General features: G+C 33.0%; 1 protein-coding gene across 1 annotated transcript; it reads left to right on the top strand.

Annotated features, from left to right (window-relative positions):
- Positions 1 to 380: 380 nt before the first annotated feature.
- Positions 381 to 22,540, top strand: LOC129971694 (uncharacterized). Its single transcript, XM_056085671.1, has 2 exons — positions 381 to 447; positions 21,549 to 22,540. The coding sequence occupies exons 1-2, from the start codon at positions 381 to 383 to the stop codon at positions 22,538 to 22,540; spliced, it is 1,059 nt and encodes a 352-aa protein (XP_055941646.1).
- Positions 22,541 to 24,384: the final 1,844 nt, after the last annotated feature.

The following is a 24,384-nucleotide window of genomic DNA, read 5'->3' as shown; positions in this document are numbered from 1 at the left end:
ACGCTTAAATGCAATCAGATTTTCTGTTGTCGGATACCTTCGAAAAATACTCCAACGTTTTTTTTGGTTTTTATGACTGTCGCGACAAGCTTCATTCCACCACGGTCTACGAAATTTTCTTAGACGTGGGGAAGTCTTCGGAATAGTAGCATTCGCGGAGCTTATTATGCAGTTAATGACATTTTGTACTGCTTCCGTGATGTCGTAAGTACTGATCATGTTCTCGGTGATATCTGCCAATTGCTTGAAATTATCCCAGTCTGCCCGCTGGAATAGAAACCACGGAGGACAGGGAGTCGCATCGCCGCTGTGGGCATGGGAGACAATAATAGGAAAATGATCACTATTATGTAGATCTTTGCTGACTGTAAAGGTCAACGATGGCAAGAGTTCAGGAGAACACATGGCTAGATCAAGGCTATGAAAGCTACGTGTGGGTTCATGAAAGTACGTCTTCTCATCATTATTGAGCAGACAGATACAGTTATTTGTTATAAACTGTTCGATCTGCCGCCCTCGAGAGTTTGTACTATCTGAACCCCACAAAGTGCTATGTCCATTGAAATCGCCACATAAAATAAAAGGCTTAGGAAGCTGGTCTACTAACTGGTCAAGATCTTGCTGACGTATGACATCGTGAGGCGGTAGATAAATACAACAGACTGTGACCAAAATTCGTGTCTGAACTTGAACAGCCACAGCCTGTAGAGAAGTTTGTAAAGTGAGAGGTGTGCTCGGATATATATTAGAGGTGAAGATACACACCCCTCCCGAACTATGAGATTCAGTGTCTGCATCGTTCCGAGCACAATTATAACCGCGTAATTTAATTGGAATATTGGACTTCAAGAAGGTCTCTTGAAGACCAAAACAAACAGGATGAAATGTGTTCATAATGGTCTTAATGTCAAAAAGTTTGGACCGAAGGCCGCGACAATTCCAAGAAATGAAGGTACCCATTAAGAATTCGGGATTGCAGGTAAGTTAATAGGTGCATGTGGTAGAGTTGCGGAAACTTCACAACTCATGTGCAAATCCTCATCCTCATCTGATGGATGGAGAGAAAGGCAATCTGGACTTTTGGACATGCCACCAAATATTGACGACAAGTCCTTGTGGACTATACCCTGCGTCGGAATTTTTAGCTGCTGACTTTTTCAATTTTGAAGGCAGTTCCGGTTTTGAAATACCGCGTTTTGCTAACTTCAACGTCAGCGAGTTTTGCAATTTTTTCTTCAATTTCTTTTGTGATTTCTTAGGTCTGTCAAGTGTACTATTGTTGGAATGTTCAGAATCAGAATTCCTAATATTTTCAGGTGGCTTTGAATCGGCGTGAAATTTTACACAATTACTACACGAACAATTTGCGCAAAAGGTGTTCTGGACAGCAGAAGCGTAACTTTTACCAGGAATAGGAGTTTGTACTTGAACTCTACGCCTGGCTTCGGGATATGAAAGATCTTCTTTGATTTTTATTGTGATTACTTGTTTTTCAAGCTGCCAGCTAGGGCATGATCGTGAAAAGGAAGGGTGATCGCCTAATAAATATTCATGATAATTTCTTTTGTTTATTCTTACAGTCCTATATATAAACTACATCACAACATTTTTAGGCGGAAAAGAAATGATTTTGTTTTATTAAGTAATGAGTTATATTAACGTCCCGTTTTAAAGCTAAACTAGGCTATTTTGGGCCGAACCTCGTAATTTTGAACCGAAATCAGATGACAAGGACATTTGACAACCTCCGTCCAAACTTCCACACCACATCAGCAGGTGGACATTTAGACCCGATGAATTTAGCGTCCACCAGACCCATTTACGCGACGGTTCTTCGATGGAATCGGGTCCGAACCTGAATCCCGACGGTTCCTAAGCCGAGACCTCACCGCGGCATTACTAAGTAATGAGGAAAGTGTGGTATATACAAGCACATCTAATACTTTTAATTAACTTTGTTCTAAATATTTTTAAATTTCTCGAATACCAGCTTAACCGTAACTTCAGACTTGCGCTATCTATTTTCTTACACTGAGCAAAGCTCTTGAAGTGATATTCTTTTCTAAAATTATATGAGTTCAAAATATTTCAAGATCTCGTTCTTGCTTTTTATCTTTCAAGTCAATATGCTGCATTGTGCTTCTCATGGCAATGGCAAAGAAATCTCGTAGTAAAAAAAAATAACAATGGACAATTTTCTTGAAATTATGACTAAAATAATTGCAACTACATTATTTATTGTTTTTTCAAACAATTTATAGTATTTATATTGTCGCTTAGATGAAATTAGCGTAGACAAATCGTTTGTTAACTAAAGTCAAAAATGCACTCGCTAATCTCATCTCGAGACTATATTCAAGGAAATAAACCTTGCACCCCTTTTTATCCAAAAGACGAAATGATTCAAATCTTCCAGATTTAGAAAGATACAGAAATTATAAGAACATTCAAGAACAAATGAGAAATAAAGTAAATCAATAGCTAAATAAGTTTTAGGCAACTTGGCAGCAATCGGATACGAACTTGCGATTTTTTCGCTTTCAGTTCATAGAATTCTACCACTGCGTCATTCATTCCGCACCAAGTAAAAACAATTTTCCTTAAAATATCAACACAAGGTAATCGATAAAGTCTTTTAAAGTCCTTTACATTTTAGATGACGCCTCATAAAGACAGGGAAATAACATGTCGATAATATAGTGACTATACTGATTTTAATAAGACAAGTTACAGTTACCGTTGTGGTGCAACGACCAAGCAAAAATATACTCACGCGCAACTTAAAACAATTTGTTATTGAACTTAGAGTTTGTGTGAAAACTCAACTCTTAGTCATCACACCGTTGAGGTGAAAGGAAATTTAAAAAAAAAATAACTCAATAGTAAGATATAGTAAAACGTGGAGAGAAAAATAGGATATATAGTAAAAAGAAATTTGGGATTAAAATTATGAAACTAATGTCAAAGGGTTTTTTCTAAAGGTTAGAAATGACGAGGGGAAATTTAAGCAATGAAAAAAAGTGACCAAAAATACTAAAAATCTTTAAAGACGCAATAGATGACATGGAATACATTTTTCCATTTAAGTCGTGCCCTTTCTCAAGTTATGGAAAGCTCATAATTTTTGTTGTAATATCTCAACTACATCAACAAATAACTCAATAAAACTTTCTCCATTGTTTTTAATATAATATACCGTGAATTGTTCGAATTCGACTTTTTAGCCAATCTTCTTTATTATTTGAGTTGAATTTCCTATCTTGTATATTTCGCCACAATGGTCACTGGAATCGTCTCAATAATTTCAGCATAGTCACTTTATTACAGATACTCGTTACTTCCTTGGTGTTTTTCGTTTTAGTATTCTGAGACGACCACTTTTCGACGATTTTATCTCATTAAGGGGAGAGACGAGGAAGGATGAGCGCATTCCGGAATTCTTCGCCATTCTTTGAACTTGATTTTCGTCCCAATAGATATTTTTTATTCAAACTTTTTTTCCACGTGTATGCGGGTACCATGTTGTTTCTGATAATATTTTAATTCAGTCCATGTGTAATCCGAATTTTATTGTTAAATGTAAACATCTCCTTTCATCTCTTATCCCTATTTTGACGAATTAAACCCATCCTAACGCATGCGCAAAGACTTAGAATCAGTTGTCAAACAATACATGTTAGAAGAGTTTGCCTTATGCTAATTTTAGTTGCCTAGAAAGGGAGATATTAGTATTTCACTGAATTCTGTAGCCGCACGAATTATGGAAAAATTAATAAAATTATTTAGTGACTTATCAGGTGTATAGCCAAGATACTATGAGTCAGTCACCAAGAGGACAAAGATTACCCGACATTGTTAAATGGAGCAGGAAGTTATTTTCGGTTCCTCTTAAGTTCAACACTGATTACCAAATGATTGGAAGTAGTTGGAAACAAAGTGGAAGAGTCTGCGCGAGATTTTGGGGGCATTCAAATGCATCTTATAATTTTCGAATGAACGTTTATTCTCTCAACTGATTCTGTATCAAAAACTTTGGCAAGACTCACGGTAAACAAAAGCACATTCTTCTAAAGGAATCAAGATATTGCAAGCAAAATATAGCATCTTGATTGATGCATTTTGTTCAAATATTTCATTGTATTCATTATTTAAAGTATTTGGTTCAAATTATATAATTTACAGAGCACACAGCAATACTGAATCATGCAAAAATATGTCATATTCTAAACATAACTAGACCAACATTTTCGAGGGAATTCGTTATTCAGAAGAGAATAATTCCCAAATTCAGTACAAGAACTTAAGTTCAGTCCATTCTTTCGTCCTTTAAAAACTGAAAATATAAAAATGCGACTTTAAAAATATTTTCTCTTTAGAGAATGAATTGAGTTTCCTGCCATAAACACAAAACAAATTTCAGCAATTTTTTGAAATTCAATTCGAAATCAAATCTTGCAACTCCTTTTCAATAATCTTGATATAATTATTTATGTTCCGTCTTAGAGACACCATTTTCCCTTTCCAGCTGTAGTTGCCATGTAAACCTGAGCACGCGTAATTTTTCTAGAACTTTTATACGTTTTTTATTCTCCGCTATTTCAGATTCGTAATGTCTAATTAGAGATGTAACGATGAATATCTGTGTTCGTGCATGCTTTCGTGTTCGTCAATAAATGTCTGTGTGTTTCATCATATCTGATTCTTGAGTTAGAAAATATATTTTAGATATTAGATCATAGTTAATTAAAGCCACTGAACCGCATAATAGATTTAGAATGACGCGACTGCGTTTAAAATTATTTATTGAAAGCTCCGGCTCGATAGATCAACAATTTACATTTATTAATTTCGCCACTATACATGCATAATCAATCAGTCAGAATGTTCCAAGTTTATTGCGAAAGAAATATTTAAAATAGCTTCTGCTATGGTAACTAATAGTTAATCGAAAATAGCAGTACTAAAATATTTCTCTTAATGTGGTCGACTAAAAACTGAAAACAGTTTCTGTATTTATAACTTTGAAAACATTTATCAAAAGCATAGCACTAGGTTTATAACTAGAATATCTTTAAGTAATAAGGCGTTCTTAATCTTTCCTATTCATAAAAGTGTACACTATATGAGTGACTTGACACAGCATCCACACAACATTTCATCAAAAACTACCAAATAACACACACAAAAAAAAAAAATTCCGAAAAGATAAAAATATTTATGGGGAATGTTTTTTTTTTTTAAATTTGAATTCTAATCTTAACTCGTGATCTCTTAATTGTAGAAGAAATTATCTAATAAGACATTAGGGGCGATTCACAGGTTATTCTCGCACAGTGAACAACGAGTTAAAACACGGAGATATAAATAAACATAGGGATGCTCTATTTGCATCGAATTCTACTAGGAATAAGAACTTTTGCTTTCATCCGAATATGGGGAAACGTTATAAACGTGACGTGTTATTAAATTGTTTTGGAAAGCGTCATAATTAAACAGAACTTTTCCTCAGCATTTTCAAAAATTATTATTGCACAAATATGATATTACGATTTTAAATTCAAAAAAATCATCTTTGTAATAATTTAAAGTTAGCCCAATTTTAAAAATGCAGACCATCTCCTAAGAAAATTTTCTGCACATAATCGTTTAGTATACTTTTACTAGCTTTTAAAAAGTATTTTTAGTTTCCCTATACCTTGATACCCACAAACTAGCGCATTTGTTTTTCATTTCATGTACAGGAAATCCATTGCTTTTAGATTTTATAAAAATAACGAGAAGAATGTTTTGATAATTAATCAGATACTTTGTATAGTACGCATTCAAGAAATTAAACGCTTCGGGCAGCAAAGCCAAATACACATATTGAAAAATATTTGTTTTAATGAACCAAAATAGGCAACAAAACCAATTAAACATATTGGAAAGTATTTGTTATAATAAATCAAAATGTCGCTGAAATATTTGATGTGAAAAATTTAAAAATGGAACTCAACTTACCCTGTGTTTGAGCGCGATGTGTTAGCAGGGCAGAGAAAGGCCTAAGGGAAGCGTTTTCAGTCTGCAAAAAGAGAAAAATAAATTTAAATAAATTAATCCTTCAAGTAGAACAAAAGCAAAGAAATAAGTTTTCACTTTGTGACAAATTTATTTTTATGCGTCCAGTTATTCTTGTTGGTCTGTTTCAAATTCATAAACTTGACCCCGAAAATTACCAATCTCCACTTATTAGTTATACGACAAGGAAACAAAATATATTTGTACATATGTAAGGGGATTTAGACGCCTGGAGCAGTTTTAACCCATTGCAATCGGAAAGATAATTCGATGCCTAATTATTCACTTAATACATGAACCTGTTTATTGCACCAAAAAATAAATACATGCAACTTAAGAAATGTGGCGGAAGTCCAAAATTTATGGAAACAATTATATTTGAAAGATATTTTTCATAAGACGTTTGTGGTGAATAGCATATAAGCCAGTTAACAACTATGCTGCACGAGCTATTTGCATAATGGTTGAGTTACTGGAATGCGAACCACAAGGTCCCAGGTTCTATCCTCGCTCATCACATCTCTAAATTATTGTGGTAATAACTTCATAAGCCAGATAACCTACGGAAAGGAATGTACACTTTTGTCTAGTGGCTTTGTTACTCGTCTATGAACCCTAACGTTGCGAGTTCGAATCTCAAACCTGCACACGTTTATCACATTATAAAACATTTCGATATCTTTCCATCCACTTTGCACATTAAAAAATATTAATTTGCCATTTGGTAGTCATAAATTGATATTTGAGATTTTGCCATTTTCCGAAACAGGAAATGCGATTCAAGCGATATCGATAGGTTCTGGCATTCCTAACTTATCGATTCGCAATCGTTTTGATTAAAATTGATCGAAATACGATAATGAAAGGAAGACCATGAAGTTATACAACTTTATTAAAGATGGACACACGATTTAATCATTTATATGCAACTGAAGCTATATAATAAAAAATAAAAATAATTGATTTCAAATTGAAAAAATTAAAATAAAACAATTTCCAATTGAATCTCTTAATGAAATAAAATTTTTAATTAAAAAAGGGAATTCGTCAATTTTTTCCAATATGGAAAAAAATTTTACAAATTGGCAATATTGAAATATGTTTTGATCTCAAATCTTATCCATATTCCAAACTTTTAAAATTCAACATAAAAATATAAATATAATTATGTTTTATACTGTAAATTATATTTATGCATGTTGTAGAAAAGATTGTCTGTCTCCTAGTGGCAACCATTTGTTAGATTCCCGGATGAAACAGATTTATATATGTACCTGAATTTTAAACAAATTAACTGAAAGATACATCAAGAATGTTCGAAATAAGAAATCGCAAAGAACAAGATATTTTCAATTACAGCATAAATATCTATTTTTTTCTATAAAATCATTGGGGGTAGTTTTATTTCTTCAAGTGGTAAATTCCTACTACTCATTAATCAATGAAATTCATTGCGTAATAAAAATATATTAACAGTCACATCTTTGAAATATTTTGTGCTCCCAATTTCAGCTGCGATCGCAAAAATTACTGTATAACAGTAAGAATTAAAATGTGCCTGTCGTACATATATTTTTGAGAATAATTGCATCAACAAATAATTTTAAAATTTAATATTTGCAACCGTTTTGAATTTCAATGCGTAAATCAACCCTCAATTCTTCAGCTCACCTTTAATTCAAATTGAAAATAGATTTTTCTACTATATCCGACATTATAAGCTAAAGAATTATTTTTCATAATTTTAAAGTTGGAATATAATTATTCCTTTCGTTTAATAAGTATCTGAACTTGTTTGAAAACATTGCATCTAAATATACGATTTAATAAAAAGCACAGTAAGAAGGTTGTGGAAGTCTTGGTAACAGCTAACTTTTTTTCGTTTAAAGGTACATTAAAGAAATTCAAAATTTAAGAGAAAGTACATTTTTTCCATTAGTAAGTTGATCCAGAAAGTGACCGATTTACAATTTCGATCTTAGACCTTTTGTCAAATTTTATCTATGAAATTTGTTGCGCTTTGGTTTATCTGGCTCGTACATTTGCAGATCAATAGACAAAACACCGAAAACGTGGGTTTTAAAATTCAAGGATATCAAAAAAATGAGTTGGTTTGAAATGAAATCTTTTGATTATAATTTTGATTTTCAATATTTCAAATGCGATAAGAGGTGAAACTAATTTAAATGTATCAATGAAATCAATAAATTTTGATGAAAAATATTGTGCAAATTAAGAATTATATTAATTCGTTATTTGCGCAATATTTTAATACAAATTAGATTACTTTCAATTTGATGCAAGTTTTAATACTTTCAAGAGCAGTGCCTGCTAATCTCTTTTCCTTCAAATTAAAATGAGGAAAAACTAAAATCTTGCAAACTTAAAAATTTCTTTTATAATGAAAAGTTGCCATAGCAAAATGCTTTTCAACAACAACAAAAAAAGATTTCGAACCCTTTGATTGTGGATCATGATTGCACTATCTAATAGGCAGCCTCGTTACCAGATCGAAATTAAATTTTCCTGAAATTTGAACAGTAGGATTGCATTGAAAGAAAATATTCTTTATAGATTGTTCATTTTTCCCCCATCTCATCTATTTTCCGAAGAATAACATATCATAAAACAGATGAAATAGAAATAGCAAATTCTGAAAGACAATAAATTTCATAAAAATTCAAGAAAGCAAAAAAAATTTTAAAATTAGATTTAGAGTTCAGTTACATTAATGTCCTGTTTTAAATAAATACTAGGGTTATTTTGGGATGGACCTCGCAAGTTTGAACTGCGCTCAGTTGACGAGGCTGACACCTTAGCTGGCTGCCTCTCTCCAACTTCCACATCACATCAGCGGGGGAACGTTTCGCTCCAACGGTTTTGACGTGCATAGAAACGCTTACACGAAGTTTCTTGGTGGAATCGGATCTCGAACGTGAAACTCTCCGGTTCCAATGCCGAGACCCTACCATAACGCCACCGAGATCAATGAAACACGATTATTTGTTAAATAAAATAAATAGCAATTCGTTTAAAACTATTTCAAAGTTTTATAATTATTTGAAATTATATTAATAGAAATCTTATCTATATATTTCAATAATTAGAAAACCTAAATAACCATCGCTGGCGCTAGAAGACTTGGCCCACTTTCCCCGTCAACGATTCAAAGGAATGTTGAAGAATCCCAGATATATTTTTTGTAGGTCGCTTCACCACAAAAACCATCAGAGAAATCACAAAATAAAACCTTGACACAACCCACAGCCTCAATAACTGAAAAGATCTCACCCTTTTTTTTAACATAGTTAGCGAATCAGCATGCTTTACTGTGCAAGCATAAATTTGATTAGTAATTTCATTTGGTGTAATAAGATGCACCTCAAAGAGCATCCGACTAAATGAACCAAATATAGTGGGCGAATGGTTGGTAGCTGAAGGTGGATAGTTCTTTGACAACTTTATAAAGTTTCTTAGAATTTATGAAATAAGCAAGCAACTGAACAACGGAGCACTGCCCACTGTAGCCAAAGGGCTTCAAAAGTGAAATCCTTCGGCTTTCATTAGCTCATATGGCAAATACTTCAATGGCAACGAAATAAAGTATATTCCTTGTTGTAAACAGGAACCAGTCATTACTGAGAAAAGTTACAATAGATTAAAATAGGAAATGGTCATACAAATGTGTCATTAGCTCTTTACGAATAGCTTAGTAATAAACATTCCGTTTCAAAGCAATACTAGGGTTATTTTGGGACGGACCTCGTCATTTTGAGCCGCGGTCAAATAACGAAGACGACACCTGAACCGTTCCCCTCTCCAAACTTCCATACCACACCGGCGGGAGGACATTTTGCCCCGACGGATTTAACGTGCACCAGACCAGCTTACAAGACGGTTCTTCGGTGGAATCGGGTCTCGAACCTGAAACCCTACGGTTCCGAAGCCTAGACCTACCACCAGCCCACCCAAGCTCAGCTTTTACGGAAAGAAACTAAAAAGAAAGAACGAAAGGCTAAACTGTCAGATCTCGAATATCTGATTATTATTTATCCGTATTAAGACAATAATATTGCTGCTAATTCTGCTAAGGATCTTATAATGCCTTCAACATTTTAATGATATCTCAATCTCCTTATCCAATCTGTAATACACTGAAAATAATCGAAGAGCTCAATTGCTTCGAGGTTTGAAACATAACCAGCTTTGAGACACGATTAATGACTTGAGGTAAATGGGCTCAAGTTTAATTAAAACGTCGAAAAATTCTTTATAAAATCTTTAATATAAAACACCTTTTTGCTGTTCAATTAATCAGCTTCGCATACAATTATACGGATATAATTTGTTAATTACCTTTATGAAGTTTATTTAATTCCTAATTATCTTTTGAATTTTCTGCTACAAACTTTAATACAAAAAGTTTATTTTTATTGAATAAAACCATTCGTAATTATGTACTAAAAAAGCTTTTGTTTGAAACATTTCTTCAACTACACAAAACGAATCAGACTTTCAATTGATAAGCCTTTTAATATACAAATACAAATCAAAAAATGTATTATCACGCCAGATACGTCATAAAGAGATTAAAATCTCATCAAACGATCCATCTCTACCGCAAATAAGAGATTCAAAAGTCATCATTACAACATACATATCCCAGGCATAGTCATATCAAACATACATACGTACGTATCTAGCTTTGGTAGTGAACGTAATAAAAAGACAGTAACCTTAAACAAGAACAAGGCATGACAAGATTCTGAAAATTCAGGAACATCAGAACATCCATTCAGAAGAGCAATGTACTGAGATATGCAATAACAAACCAATTTCAAAATAATATTTTGAAACAGAACAGCTTCCTCAAGACCTTACAAAAATGTTTATTCCACAAATTTGGAAAAATAATTACCATATACTTAGTTATTGATTATATTCTGGGTTGCATTTGATATAATTTCTAATGGTAAATTAATTATTTTTAATAAAAATTCGAAATGCTAAGCAATAAGTTTATTCTTCATAGAAAAATTATTTCCAAAAAACATGTGCTTGCACGAAAAAATGAAAAAAAAAATTTCAGTGACAGAAAGGATTTATAAAATAATTCATCAGTAAAAGCTGAAGAAAAAAGTTAGCTGAAATACAAATTAATCTTAATTTCATTAATTAGAAAGAAAAATTAGAATAATTATTATTTATAGAGAACAAATAAGACGAAAGAATAAATAAAAATAAAAATCAGTACTCACATTGGTAGTATAAACCATCTTTAAGAGTCAATAAATTAATCACATACAATATCAATCACAATCAAATTAGAAATGTGAGAAACCCCAATTTTCAAAACTTCTGTAAAATAGTGGCAACCCTTATTTAGAAAGGTCACCATTTTTTGAACTTGTTTCTGCTTTTTATCTCTAAACATTCATAGCAGCCCACGTTTAAAATTTCACTTTGGCGCATTGTAACTTCGCCAAGTGACAGAATTTGAAGATGCGATGTTGCAATTGACTTGAAATGCTTTAGAGACGTATAGTTGGCAAAGCTGGAAATGAAGCATTGTTCTGTGTTTAATTGTAGGATTCGAATGACTCAAAGATAAACCGTAGTAATAAATAAAAACTTTTAAATTCTCCCATCTCAGGTATTCTTAAAGAAAATTTTCAAAGAAATTTCTTGTTTTTTTTTGTTTTTTTTTATATATATATTTTATCTATTTTTGTATGTTTCTTTGATTTCCTAAAGAAAAGCAAATCTATCAAATTGGTACGAAAAAAAATATTGTTAATAATTAAGTTGCCTTCCTTAAAGATTTTCAGCATACAATTAATTCCATTTGATGTTAGTTAATTGATCCTTTAAACTCAATTAGGGAAATACAAAGTTTTAATTGTAAAAAATGAAATCGGCCTTAATACATTATCAAGGGTTACCTTCAAGCAGGGATTCAAACCAGTTATATTTTTCTGTGAATGATCGGACTTTCGCCCAAGTAATGACTCCTCGCTACTCGAAAATTCCAAGCAATCGAGGATTTTTTGAAATTGTACTTTATATTTTGTTTATAATATGGTTTTAACGTCTTCGCTTTGTGTAAATTGATTCTTTAAAAAGAAAAAAAAACTATTGTTTGGAATTTTCTTGTCACGTCGGGTTGATGAGTCTGAAATTTAAAGTTTTACAAGTAGTAAATTTTTACAAGCAGTTTTCTACGAGTACAAATTTTTGGACCGTTTCTCATTTTCTCACATTTTATCTCAAGATTTCATTTATAATGAATGCAACTTCATTTTCAAAAGTGGCATCTATAGTCATCACAATCTAACACATACTTCTGCCGGCGTCCTGGCGTAGGGGTAGCGTGTCTGCCCCGTGATCTGAACGTCCCGGGTTCGAGGCCCGCTTCGGGCGTTGTTGCCTTTACCTTAATCTCTATCTGTAAGGTGTGTGAAAGAGACCCTCTATAAAAAGCTGTGAAGGCGAGCGTGTGGGTGTTATGATCATATGAGCTAGCAGTCAAATTTCTGCCATTGGGAGCTCAGGGGCCGTTACCCTCAGAAGTTGCTGCACGAAAGTCGGCTTAAACAAATGACTTTATCAGCGGGATCGTCTACGACAAGTGCATAAGTAACAACAACACACATGGCTTCTAAAAGTGCTCTGAAACAATTGTTGCACGAAAATATCTTATTTCCCAAGCACATTCATATTAACATACTCGCATGTTTATTCATACTTATAAAAAGTTAAAAGAAAAAGCGTTTTGCACAATATCGGTTCTATATCTTTTTTTCTTTAAATCACATAATTTCGAAGTATTTTGTCTTCCCAATTATAGTTGCTATCGCAGAATGAATTGGAAAATTACGGTATAAAAGCAAGAAATAAAATGTTTCTACTATACATGTTTTCTTAAGGAGAATATAAATATCCCAAAAAATAATTTAAAAAATTAATATCTGCTTTTTAAAAAAAAAATTAGACATAATATCAGACCTCAAACTGTTTAGTTCACCATTATTGCAGGTTGCAAATAGATCTGTTTTCTACTAAATCCCACTTTTCTCGCAAACTAGAAAATTAGATTTTCCACTACTTTAGAGATGAAATATGATATGCTATAATCCAGAAACATACGATTGTTACTTTTTTTAAAGGAATATTTGAACTTTTTTTGTGAACATTACATCTAAAACAATTTAATAAAAATCTGTCAAAGAATGGGAGGAATCTCGGTGAATACTGACTTCTTAATTTCAAATATCGGTATATTTCCTTTTTAAAAATTCACTTCAAAAAGCGGTTTGCCGTAAAAATATTACATTTAAAAAATGCAAAATTTAAAGAAAGTGCATTTTTTTATTTCTTCAGATTTGATTCAAAAATTCGCACAGTTTTACAGTCTTGTCTTCAGATCATTTGTAAAATTTTAAATATGAAATCTCTGATGCTTTGATTCATTTGGTTTATATATTCTAATATCAACATACACAAAACGAAAATGTGTTTTATAGAAATCAAAACATATCTAAGCATGAGAAGATTTAAAACAGTATCTGAGAATTTTAATTTTGCATATTTCAAATGTTAGAGAAGTATAAATAAACGAATTTATTACGAACAAACCTATTCAACCCATAAAATAAAATTAGGTTACTGATCAGTTTACTAATTAGGTTATATATATGTACATGTGTGTAATGTTAATTTATAATCTAATTTAAACTTAATTAAATCCTTAATTTTTCGCTCAATTTAACCCATATTAACTTCATTCTAAAATATTCTTCTATTTCCTGATTCCATTCCACTTTTTCTACCTAATTAATTCAACAGAAGCTTCGTAAAATTGTTAAATCGGCTAAAATCAAAGCGTTCCCACACTCCGAATGAAGGGATAGGAAATTGACAGCCAAGCAAATTCTTCTAAAAGATACGCGTGTTTCTCTTGCCTGGTTCGACACGTGTTGAGAAAATCCTTATCGAAATCTCACTGTATGCAAGCACTGGGAAGAAATATTTTCCCTATCAATATCTCATGTTATATAAGACCAGGAATAAAATTTCCATCAGCTTTTCCCTCATTTTGCTCTATGTCGTTCTGTTTTGTGTGTGTGCCCGTCGCTTCTGCTTGTACATAATGCGTGCCTCCCCGGGATGAAATAAAACGACATCAAAAAGAAAATCGAAAGTCTCTTCACTGTCTTCGAAACTGCCATCTGCTTTCAGAAAATTAATATGCTTACACACACACACACACACACATATATATATTATATATATATATATATATATATATATATATATATATATATATATATATATATATATATATATATATATATATATATATATATATATATATATATATATATATATATATATATATATATATATATATATATATTATTTTTAATTTTTCAAGCTGGAAAAAAAGTTTTGGAGCTCGAACAATTTTGAGATTTAAAAAAAAAAAACATCGCTTTTCTAAACATTGATGCAAGCTTAATCTGATAGTCACGTGATGGTTTCAAACTGGTTAACGACTTAATTAATTAAGACAAACAATGACTTAAATGTTCTCAAGTAATAACAGGAAATTTGCAATAGCAGATTTAAATTTTTATTTACTCATCTATTTATTTTTGCTTTGAATAGTATGAAAAATTCCTCTTTACATTTCTTGAGACCATACTGTAGATTTACGAGGGATATATTGAAGTCGAATTAAAATATTGTGTAAAATCATTTCATTTAATGTATTCACCGAGATTTGAAATAGTAGAAACTCAGAAAGCAATTCCTTATAATAGGAATTGTTTTCAGTTTTTTTTTTTTCAGTCAAGATCTTTGATTAAGTTTGGTTAAAGATTATGACATGATATGGGTAAAGAAAACAACAGGAGCGTCGGTGAAATTGCATTTTAGTGTTTAGAGGTAATCGATCTACTTAAGCGCTTTGGTTTTGAAACGTTCGAATCTCATTTATGGCACAAATAATGTTTTAAATTTTTTATTATATAAATAAATTGTGACTCACATTTCTTGTATCCATAATACCGATTTCAAATTGATATTCTGAAATAAAACAAAAACATTTTATAAATTCTCTTCATTTAAAGAATCTACGAAGAATTCGAAATTTCGCAAGTTCATAAATCCTTTTATAAATTAGTATTTTATATTCCTTCAAGGCTCTCGACTCAGACTGAATAAGGACTTCGGGAAATAAAAGATTAAATTGTATAGTGAATATCATGACATATCTTGTCATATAGTTATTGCCGAGTGTTCTTAATATTTTCTATTTTAGGTTAAAATTTCTTTCCAAGAATGGGATTTAATTTTTCCATTTTTTTTTTTTTCTGACGTTAAAAAAATTTCTTCATTTCATAGTCCATTATGTATGATTTTGTGAAATAAAATTGTGTAAAATCATTTCATATATAAAAAAGTTCATCGAGAATTCGAAATCCCGAGTACCCAGAACTCTTTCCGTTCTTTTATGTTAAGGTTTAATTCAAGGATCATTAGTTAGTCTTATATGCATTCGGTAAGAAGATTCCATCGAACAAAGGATTAATTTTGGATTTATGCATACTAGAGAAAATCTGGCCTGTTGTTTAGAGTTTTTAGAGAAGCAATGAAAACGTTGCGAAATATATACTTAAAAATGCGGTTAAAAGTTAATTAAATGAAGATCAAAAATTTTACAACTGAATAGCCATCAATTACAACATAATTTCTTCGACTTTTAAAAGTTGTAAAAATAGTAAAAATTATTTTTGGACATTTTAGCAAAAGTTTTCTCAGGTGCACATTTATACCCTACAAATTATAACAGGGTCAAATTTGAAAACTCGAAGTGAAACGGTCAAGAATTTAAAGCCCCATCACATACACCCCTTTACTAATAAACGACTTTTATTTTCCCATGGTGACTCTGACCTGTGGCAAACCCAAATGTTGGATCGGCCTTTTCCTTCCTGAATTTGTATGGTTTCGAAATTCCTAATGACTTCTCAAGCTCTCTTATTCTTGCCTGCTGCCTTTCTATTTGCTGAAAAGCTCAGCTGCATCCAGCATGGCTTCGACAAAGATACATTGATAAAAGATAAAAATTGAATGTCTTTCACTTGTTAAACTAAAATGAACCTTTTCATTAATAATTGTTCAGTTTTTCGAATTTAAAATATGAGGAAATTAATCCAAATATAAATTCATGGAATTTTACTTGACACGCTATTTTATTACTTAATATTTGCAAAATATAGAAATTAATAAAATAAATCTTAAAGTTATATTCATTATGTAAATAAATTTAATTCGTTGCCAATTCTTTAAACCAGATTTTATTTTCTATTAAAGTTACAAATTTCATCTGTTCTTTTGATGCGAGATCTTCTATTTTCAGTTATTTTGCAGGATTCGTAAATATTGACATCTTTCAAATGAGATCTTTATCAGAAACTTTTTAACGGACCATATAAGCGCCAAAACGTTAAATATATTGAAACGAAGATAATTGCATCATGTTTTTACAAGTAATATTTCTTTTTAATTCTGGAGTTATAAATAGTATCTTTATAGTTAAATCCTTTGTCAAAAATTTTAAATTCCAATAAAATTTTAGCATTTTTCAAGAGAAAAATTGCTGGGCATGGGTAAAATAAGATAATACCGTACTATGATTTCATAAAAAAAAAAAAAATCATTTCATTTCCCTGTACAGGGCATCTAGGTATCGTAAATAGCAGAACGGCTGGAAAAAAAAAAAAAAAAAAAAAAAAAGATAATTTCATTTTGTTTTTTCGAGTGAAAGGATTTTTCCATCAACTTTTCGTCAGGATTAAAGCCCGTCGGGTTTTTTTTTTTAATTGAAGCATTTACAATAACTTTTGCTTTTTACAACGCATCGCTTTCTTTCTTCACAAAGGTATTCCTATAGGCAAAGAAAGAGCAATTTACTTCTTTTTGTAAGAAGATATTTTGTACAGTCTTCTTTCAGGGTGAGTAAGCATCATTTGCTTTCAACAACATTTCTTTTACACTGTCCCAGCGTCTCATTTTGTGAGAAAAGTTTTCATATGAACTTAAAGAAAGATAACGGCCTCTTGGCATTTAATGTAAAATAATTCTTCTTTCGTCCTTCCGTGAGGGTTTGTAAGTATCGCTGGCTTTCAACAACATTTAGTTTAGGCTCTCCGATCGCATCATTTTATGGGGAAAATGTTCATATAAAGACAAAGAAAGATAACTGCGTCCTGACATGTCAAGTAGAGAGATTTTACATTCATCCCTCCATGACGGTTTTGAAGGAATAGATTTTTTTCCAACAGCATTTCCTTCTAGTAGTACCATATAATTTATATAATATAATAAAATGAAAATAATTTTTCTTTACAAGTACTAATATTTCAACCAGAATTTACAGGGATTTCAATATTTTATTTAAAAATACTTCCAAAGTAAAGAAATTTTAGAAATAAAAGCCTAAATTAGGTCAGAGATTCCGGGCATGCGCAGACATATTCCTCCTCGTATACCTCCTCGCTTTCAAGCAGAGTTTTGCACAAATATAGAGTTTAAACTAATAAATAAACATGTGGCTTTAAATTCTCTATCCCCGACGGATCGTATGTAGCCTTGTGGACCGTGTATCGGCCTGCCAACCAGTGGCCGCAGGATCGATCCGCGCTGTTAGTATTCGTTTTACTTTCACTTTTTTCGTTTTATTTAATTCTTTTTTAACTTTAAGTTTAGTGAAAATCATAATATTTCATTTAAAGTACTAATATTTCGACCAGAATTTACAAAGATTTCAATATTTTATTTAAAAATACTTCCGAAATAAAGATATTTTCGAAATAAAAGCCTAAATTCGGTCAGAGATTCTATGTATGCGCAGACATGTTCCTTTTCGTATACACATGGCTTTCAAGCAGGGATTTGCACAATTATAGAGTTTAACCTAATAAAAAAACATGTGGCTTTAAATTCTCCCTCCCGCCGGGTCGTATGTAGCCTTGTGGACCGAATATCGGCCTGCCAACCATTGGCCGCAGGTTTGATCGGCGTTGTTCGCTTTCGTTTTACTTTCACTTGTTTACTTTTTTTTTAACTTTATGTTTAGTGAAAATCATAATTTTTCTTTTCAAGTACTAATATTTCGACCAGCATTTACAAAGATTTCAATATTTGGTTTAAAAATACTTCCAAAGTAAAGAAATTTTAGAAATTAAAGCCTAAATTCGGTCAGTGATTCTGGGCATGCGCAGACATATTCCTTCTCGTATACACATGGCTTTCAAGCAGGGGTTTGCACAATTATAGAGTTTGAACTAATAAATAAACATGTGGCTTTAAATTCTCTCTCCCGACGGATCGTATATTGCCTTGTGGTCCGAGTATCGGCATTTCAACCAGTGGCCGCAGAGTCGATCAGTGCTGTTCGCATTCGTTTTCATTTTACTTTTTTTCCTTTCCTTTCATTTTTTTTTAACTTCAAGTTTAGTGAAAATCATAATTTTTCTTTTCAAATACTAATATTTCGACCAGAATTTACAAAGATTTCAATATTTGGTTTAAAAATACTTCCAAAGTAATGAAATTTTAGAAATAAAAGCCTAAATTCGGTCAGAAATTCTGGACATGCGCAGACATATTCCTTCTCGTATACACATGGTTTTCAAGCAGGGATTTGCACAATTATAGAGTTTAAACTAATAAATAAACATGTGGCTTTAAATTCTCTCTTCCGTCGGATCGTATGTTGCCTTGTGGATCGAATATCGGACTGCCAACCAGTGGCTGCAGGTTCGTTTCGCGCTGTTCGCATTCATTTTATTTTCACTTTTTTCCTTTTATTTAATTTTTTTTAACTATAAGTTTAGTGAAAATCATAATTTTTCATTTCAAGTACTAATATTTCTAGCAGTATTTACAAAGATTTCAATATTTTATTTAAAAACACTTCCAAAGTATAGAAATTTTGGAAATAAAAGCCTAAATTCGGTCATAGGATCTGCAGATTGAAAATAAATTACATTTTATTAAAGCGGACATTGTTCCTTGGTCTGCCCATCCTATACGTGAGATGGATGTTAAATTGACACGTCTCCGCATAGGACATACGCGCTTTACCCACAAACATCTAATATTTGGGTGAAATGCACCTATGTGCAACAGCTGCCAAGTTAATTTTAGTATTTGGCATATCTTAATTGAATGTCTTCTCTTTAATTCATACCGTGCTGGTTTTTTACCCTGTCTTCAACATTGCAGGACTTAGTCGGTGAAAGATACCACCCAAATATTTTTAAATTCTTAAACGCTCTTGCCTTTTTAACTTGCATATAGACTTTTTAATTATTCTTTTTTGCGTTGAATATTCTTTTTTGTGTATTTGTACGTTTCATCATTGTATCAAAATCTTATGAATCATAGTTTTTAAATTTTAAGATGTTAAAACTATTTTCACATCATTTTTTTGGAAATTTTCTTTCTATGTCTGTGTTAATTAAATAAATGGGTGTTTGGGTGTTTTTTAACAAATTTTATATTTTACCATTTGATTGTCGCAGTATAGCCAAATATGGCTCTTGTGCCAGTAAAACAAACAAAACCAAACCTAAATTCGGTCAGAGATTCTAGGCATGGGCAGACATATTCCTTCTCGTATACACAAGGCTTTCAAGCAGGGATTTGCACAATTTTAGAGTTTAAACTAATAAATAAACATGTGGCTTTAAATGCTTTCATCCTTTCGAGTCGTATGTAGCCTTGTGGACAGAGTATCGGCCTGCGAACTAGTGGCCGCAGGTACGATCCGCTTTGCTCTCATTCGTCTCACTTTCGCTTTTCTTCTTTTTATTTAATTTTTTTTAACTTTAAGTTTAGTGAAAATCATAATTTTTCTTTTCAAGTACTAATATTCCGACCAGAATTTACAAAGATTTTACTATTTTATTTAAAAATACTTCCGAAATAAAAATATTTTAGAAATAAAAGCCTATATTCGGTCAGTGATTCTGGGCATGGCAGTCATATTCCTTATCGTGAATACATGGCTTTCAAGCAGGGATTTCCACAATTATAATGTTTAAACTAATAAATAAACATGCGGCTTTAAATTCTCTATCCCAACGGATCGTATGTACGCTTGTGGACCGAGTATCGATCTGCCAACCAGTGGCCGCAGGTTTGATCCGCGATGTTCGTATTCGTTTTTCTTTCACCTTTTTTTCATTTTATTGATTTATTTTTTAACTTTAAGTTTATTGAAAATCCTAATTTTACAATAGTAAAACCTGGTAGATTGATAAGTGGAAGAAAGTAATATGGTCAGACGAATTGCGTTTAAAACTTTTCCTTACAACAGGATGGGACCCTCAGAACACAAGAAGAATGTTTTGTGTTTCTGGGATTTCCTTTTCCGCCCCCTGGAGGGTCGGGATCAGCAGATACCCCTTCTTTTCTTTCAGAGATGTCGGCTTAGACGGCTTAAGTTTTGATAGCGTAATATCAATGACGGGAAGATGTTCATTTGCGGGTTTAGATTGAAGGGAATCCGCGGTTTTTTTTTTAATTCCATTTCCACTTACAACATATTTGCCTTTTGCCGACTTTAAGATTTTATATCAATATCTTACATAAAACTGAAATTGACTGACTCTTTCGATGTCTTTTTTGGTACGTTCATCTAAGAATGATCGATCGTGTATAAATTTTTAAGCATTATGAATAAAAAAACTTTTTCAACACATTTTTCAGTATTTCTAATCCCAAGATTAGAACTAATGGGTGCTCTTTTAACAGCAAGGCTAGGCAGTAAAATAGTTAAGTGCGTTAACTTTCCTGTTACACGATTCTTCTGGTCTGATTCTTCAATTGTTTACTATTGGATGAAGGGTGACCCTGAAAGATTTAAAGTGTTCGTAAAAAACAGAATTAAAGAAATTCAAAATCGAACCAATCCCACTGAATGGAATCACACCTGGAACTTATAATCCGGCCGATCTAATATCAAGAGGGTTAACGGTACATGAACTGAGAAACTCTAACTTCTGGTGGCATGGGTCAAATTGGTTGTTAAAAAATGAATGTAAATGGCCTAAATTAGGTAAAACAAATAATGAAACAAATATCAAAGAAGACGCAGACAATTTAGAATTAAAAAAGAATGTGCTAATAAGTTCAACAATAGTAAAAGTAAATCCATTAGATGATGATTTGATTAAAAGATATTCTTCTTTCAGAAAATTAATTAGAGTAACTGCATGGTGTTTACGATTCTTACATAATTGCAAATCAGCTCTGCAAAACAGAAAGAGAGATCATTTAAATGTAACAGAATTACAAAATGCTACAAAATCTTTAATAAAAATTATACAAATGAGAGAGTTTGAATTTGAAATAAATTGTCTAAAAAAGAATAAGTCTTCCAAAGAATAATCCCCTTCTGAATTTAAATGTATTCTTAGATAATGATGAGCTTTTAAGAGTAGGTGGAAGATTAAAATTTTCTGATCTTCCAGATTCACAAAAATTTCCTCTACTCTTGAATAAGAAACACCATTTCACAGATTTACTTATAGAATACTTTCATAAAAAAACATTCCACACCGGTGTTCAAACTGCTCTGTATTTAATTAGACAGCAATACTGGATACCAGTTGGTCAAGCCAAAGTTAAAAGTGTAATCAAAAGATGCTTAACCTGTTTTAGAGTAAAAAATAAAACTATTCAACAGATGATGGGCGATTTACCAAGAGATCGGGTCATTCCATCCACACCTTTTGACAAGGTAGGAATTGATTTTGCAGGCCCAATCATAACGAAACCTAATTTGAAAAGATCTAGAGTAACTATCAAATCTTACATCGCCATATTTATATGTTTTAGCACTAAGGCTATTCATCTGGAAGTAATATCTGATTTAACAACTGAAGTCTTCTTGGCATGCTTTAAAAGATTCATCACAAGGCGATCGAGACCTTCAGTAATTTGGAGCGACAATGCAACTAATTTTAAAGGAGCATATGCTCTTCTGAACCCCCTATTTAAATTATGCAAATCCAATTCGATTCAAAGGTTCAGTGCCGATGAAGGCATCAAATGGAATTTCATACTCCCAGCTGCACCCAACTTTGGTGGTCTCTGGGAGGCAAATATAAAATCTATGAAAAAAATCTTAGTAAAAGTCACCAAGACCAAAATTCTGGACTTCGAGGAACTTTGCACATTGGTTGTCGAAATTGAAGCGATATTGAATTCAAGACCACTCAGTCCCTTGTCTGTCGATCCAACTGATCTACAACCTCTAACACAGGGACAATTTTTGGTTGGGTCATCGTTACTATCTTTAACTGAAAAAGATACTGCTGTCAGTTTATCTTCCAGGTGGAGCCATGTCCAGCACCTTAAATCCAAGTTTTGGGACCGTTGGAGTCGGGAGTATCTGCAACAACTATAGCAGAGGCAGAAATGGAAGAATCCACAGCCCAACCTGAAAGAATGTGACCTAGTCATATTGAAGGACGACCACAAGCCATTACAGTGGAAGTTGGCACGAATAAAGAAGACAATACCCGGACCCGATGGACTTGTTCGAGTAGTTAAGGTGCAAACCTTCAAAGGACTATTCCTGCGAGCCATAAACCGCATAATTCCCCTTCCAATTCAGGATGTTGGACTAGTGTCCAATGGGGAGCGGGATGTTGCAGAGCCAGCGCAAGCACTTTAATTTTGATCTGGCATCAACTTTTTCTCTTGATCTGGCTAAAACTTTTTCCCGCCAGAGTACTTTCGCTTTACCGCGCGAGAAAAGATGTGCCTCCTGTAGCTGTGTGTGCGTGTGCTTTTGTGATGTTATGTTGATGTTATACCCCTGCTTTAGATGTCTTCTTCAGTAGTTGCTTTACGTATAATAAGGCGAAAAAAGACAGATCAGGTCCCTTTTATTTGATTACCCACGAACAGATGCTATTTATAACTCATGTCCATAAATTAAGGATAATTCAAGTTCAGGAAAAGAAAGAGAAGCAAAACAATGTGACTTATTTGTAAAGCCTATTTATTAAACAAAATGTAAAGAGCAAAAAATATGTTTGATATCATTAATAAAAATTGCGAATTTTTACTCCCTGGAGCAAATTACAAAAAAAAACCTTATTTACAAAAACCAATATTACATGGTTGGTATGATGGTTAATACATAGACAATAGACAATCTCCCAAACAATGCAATACAGTCCGTATAACGCCTAGGCCTGTTGAGTATCAAATTATTGATCTGATCTTGGGTAATATTACACCACTCATCAAGCAATGCTCTCCGAAGTTCCGGTATACATGTAGAAGGTGGTTGACGAGTTTCAACTCGTCAGCCAAGCATGTCCCACACATGCTTTACTGGATTCAAGTCCAGTGAGAATGTTGGCCAGTCCATACGGGTGATATCCTTAACACCTCTCCATGCCCCTGCGACTATAATCTTAACGATTATTTAAACAGTTGGGTGGACATGGAGAGTGATAGTTGCAGATGGCTAAGCTAATGATATGGAGGTAATGGTGATTGGGCTGATGATGTGGAGCTGATGTTGGCTGAGTTGTAGTTGGCTGGGTTAAAGATTTTTAGGCTGAAGTGGGTTGCATTTGAGTAGGCGAGCTGAATTCGGTTAGACTGGTGAGGAGCTGACTTGGCTGGGTTAGAGCAGGAATGGTTGGTTTTAGGTTGGGTTGGAGCAGGGATGTCATGGGCTATGCAGGACTGAATGGAGTTGTCTGAGCTTGAGGATGCGCTGCGTTGGTGGTTGGAGTTTCCGGGCCTGGGTGGAAGTCTTGTCGTGCAGGTGGTGAGATGGGTTTTCCGATGTTATAGGAGTGGTGGTCAGTATCTGAACAGTTGTGACTCTTCATGCAGGAATTGAACCATTTTTCTGATCTTGGTCCTGCTGAGAGAGTTATCTGCTACCCTGTAGAACCAGGCCTGTTGAAAGTTAGCTGACAGTTTCGTTAGGTGATAAGATGTAGTTAAAATGCATTCTGTTGCGTAGTGGAGTGGTGACCCCACTTCGCCGCAGGTGCAGTAAGGTTCGTCTGCTAAATTGAACCTTTTTAAGTAGGTGGGAAATGGGCCATGGCCTGTGAAGAAGAGAATTTCTTCCCTTCTCCAGGGCGTAAGTTGTTGAGTGGCTTTTGGAAGAAGCTGGTAGATGAGTCTTCCAGTTTCGCCATTGTCCCATTCCGTTTGCCACTTTTCCAACATGGTTCGCCTTAGACTGGCGACTAATGAAATGAATGAAATTGGAACTTT

Source organism: Argiope bruennichi, chromosome 6 (assembly GCF_947563725.1).
Source record: "Argiope bruennichi chromosome 6, qqArgBrue1.1, whole genome shotgun sequence".
In the NCBI taxonomy this organism is placed as follows: Eukaryota; Metazoa; Arthropoda; class Arachnida; order Araneae; family Araneidae; genus Argiope; species Argiope bruennichi.
Note: the sequence above shows the minus strand (reverse complement) of the source record. Positions and strands in the feature narration are given on the sequence as shown.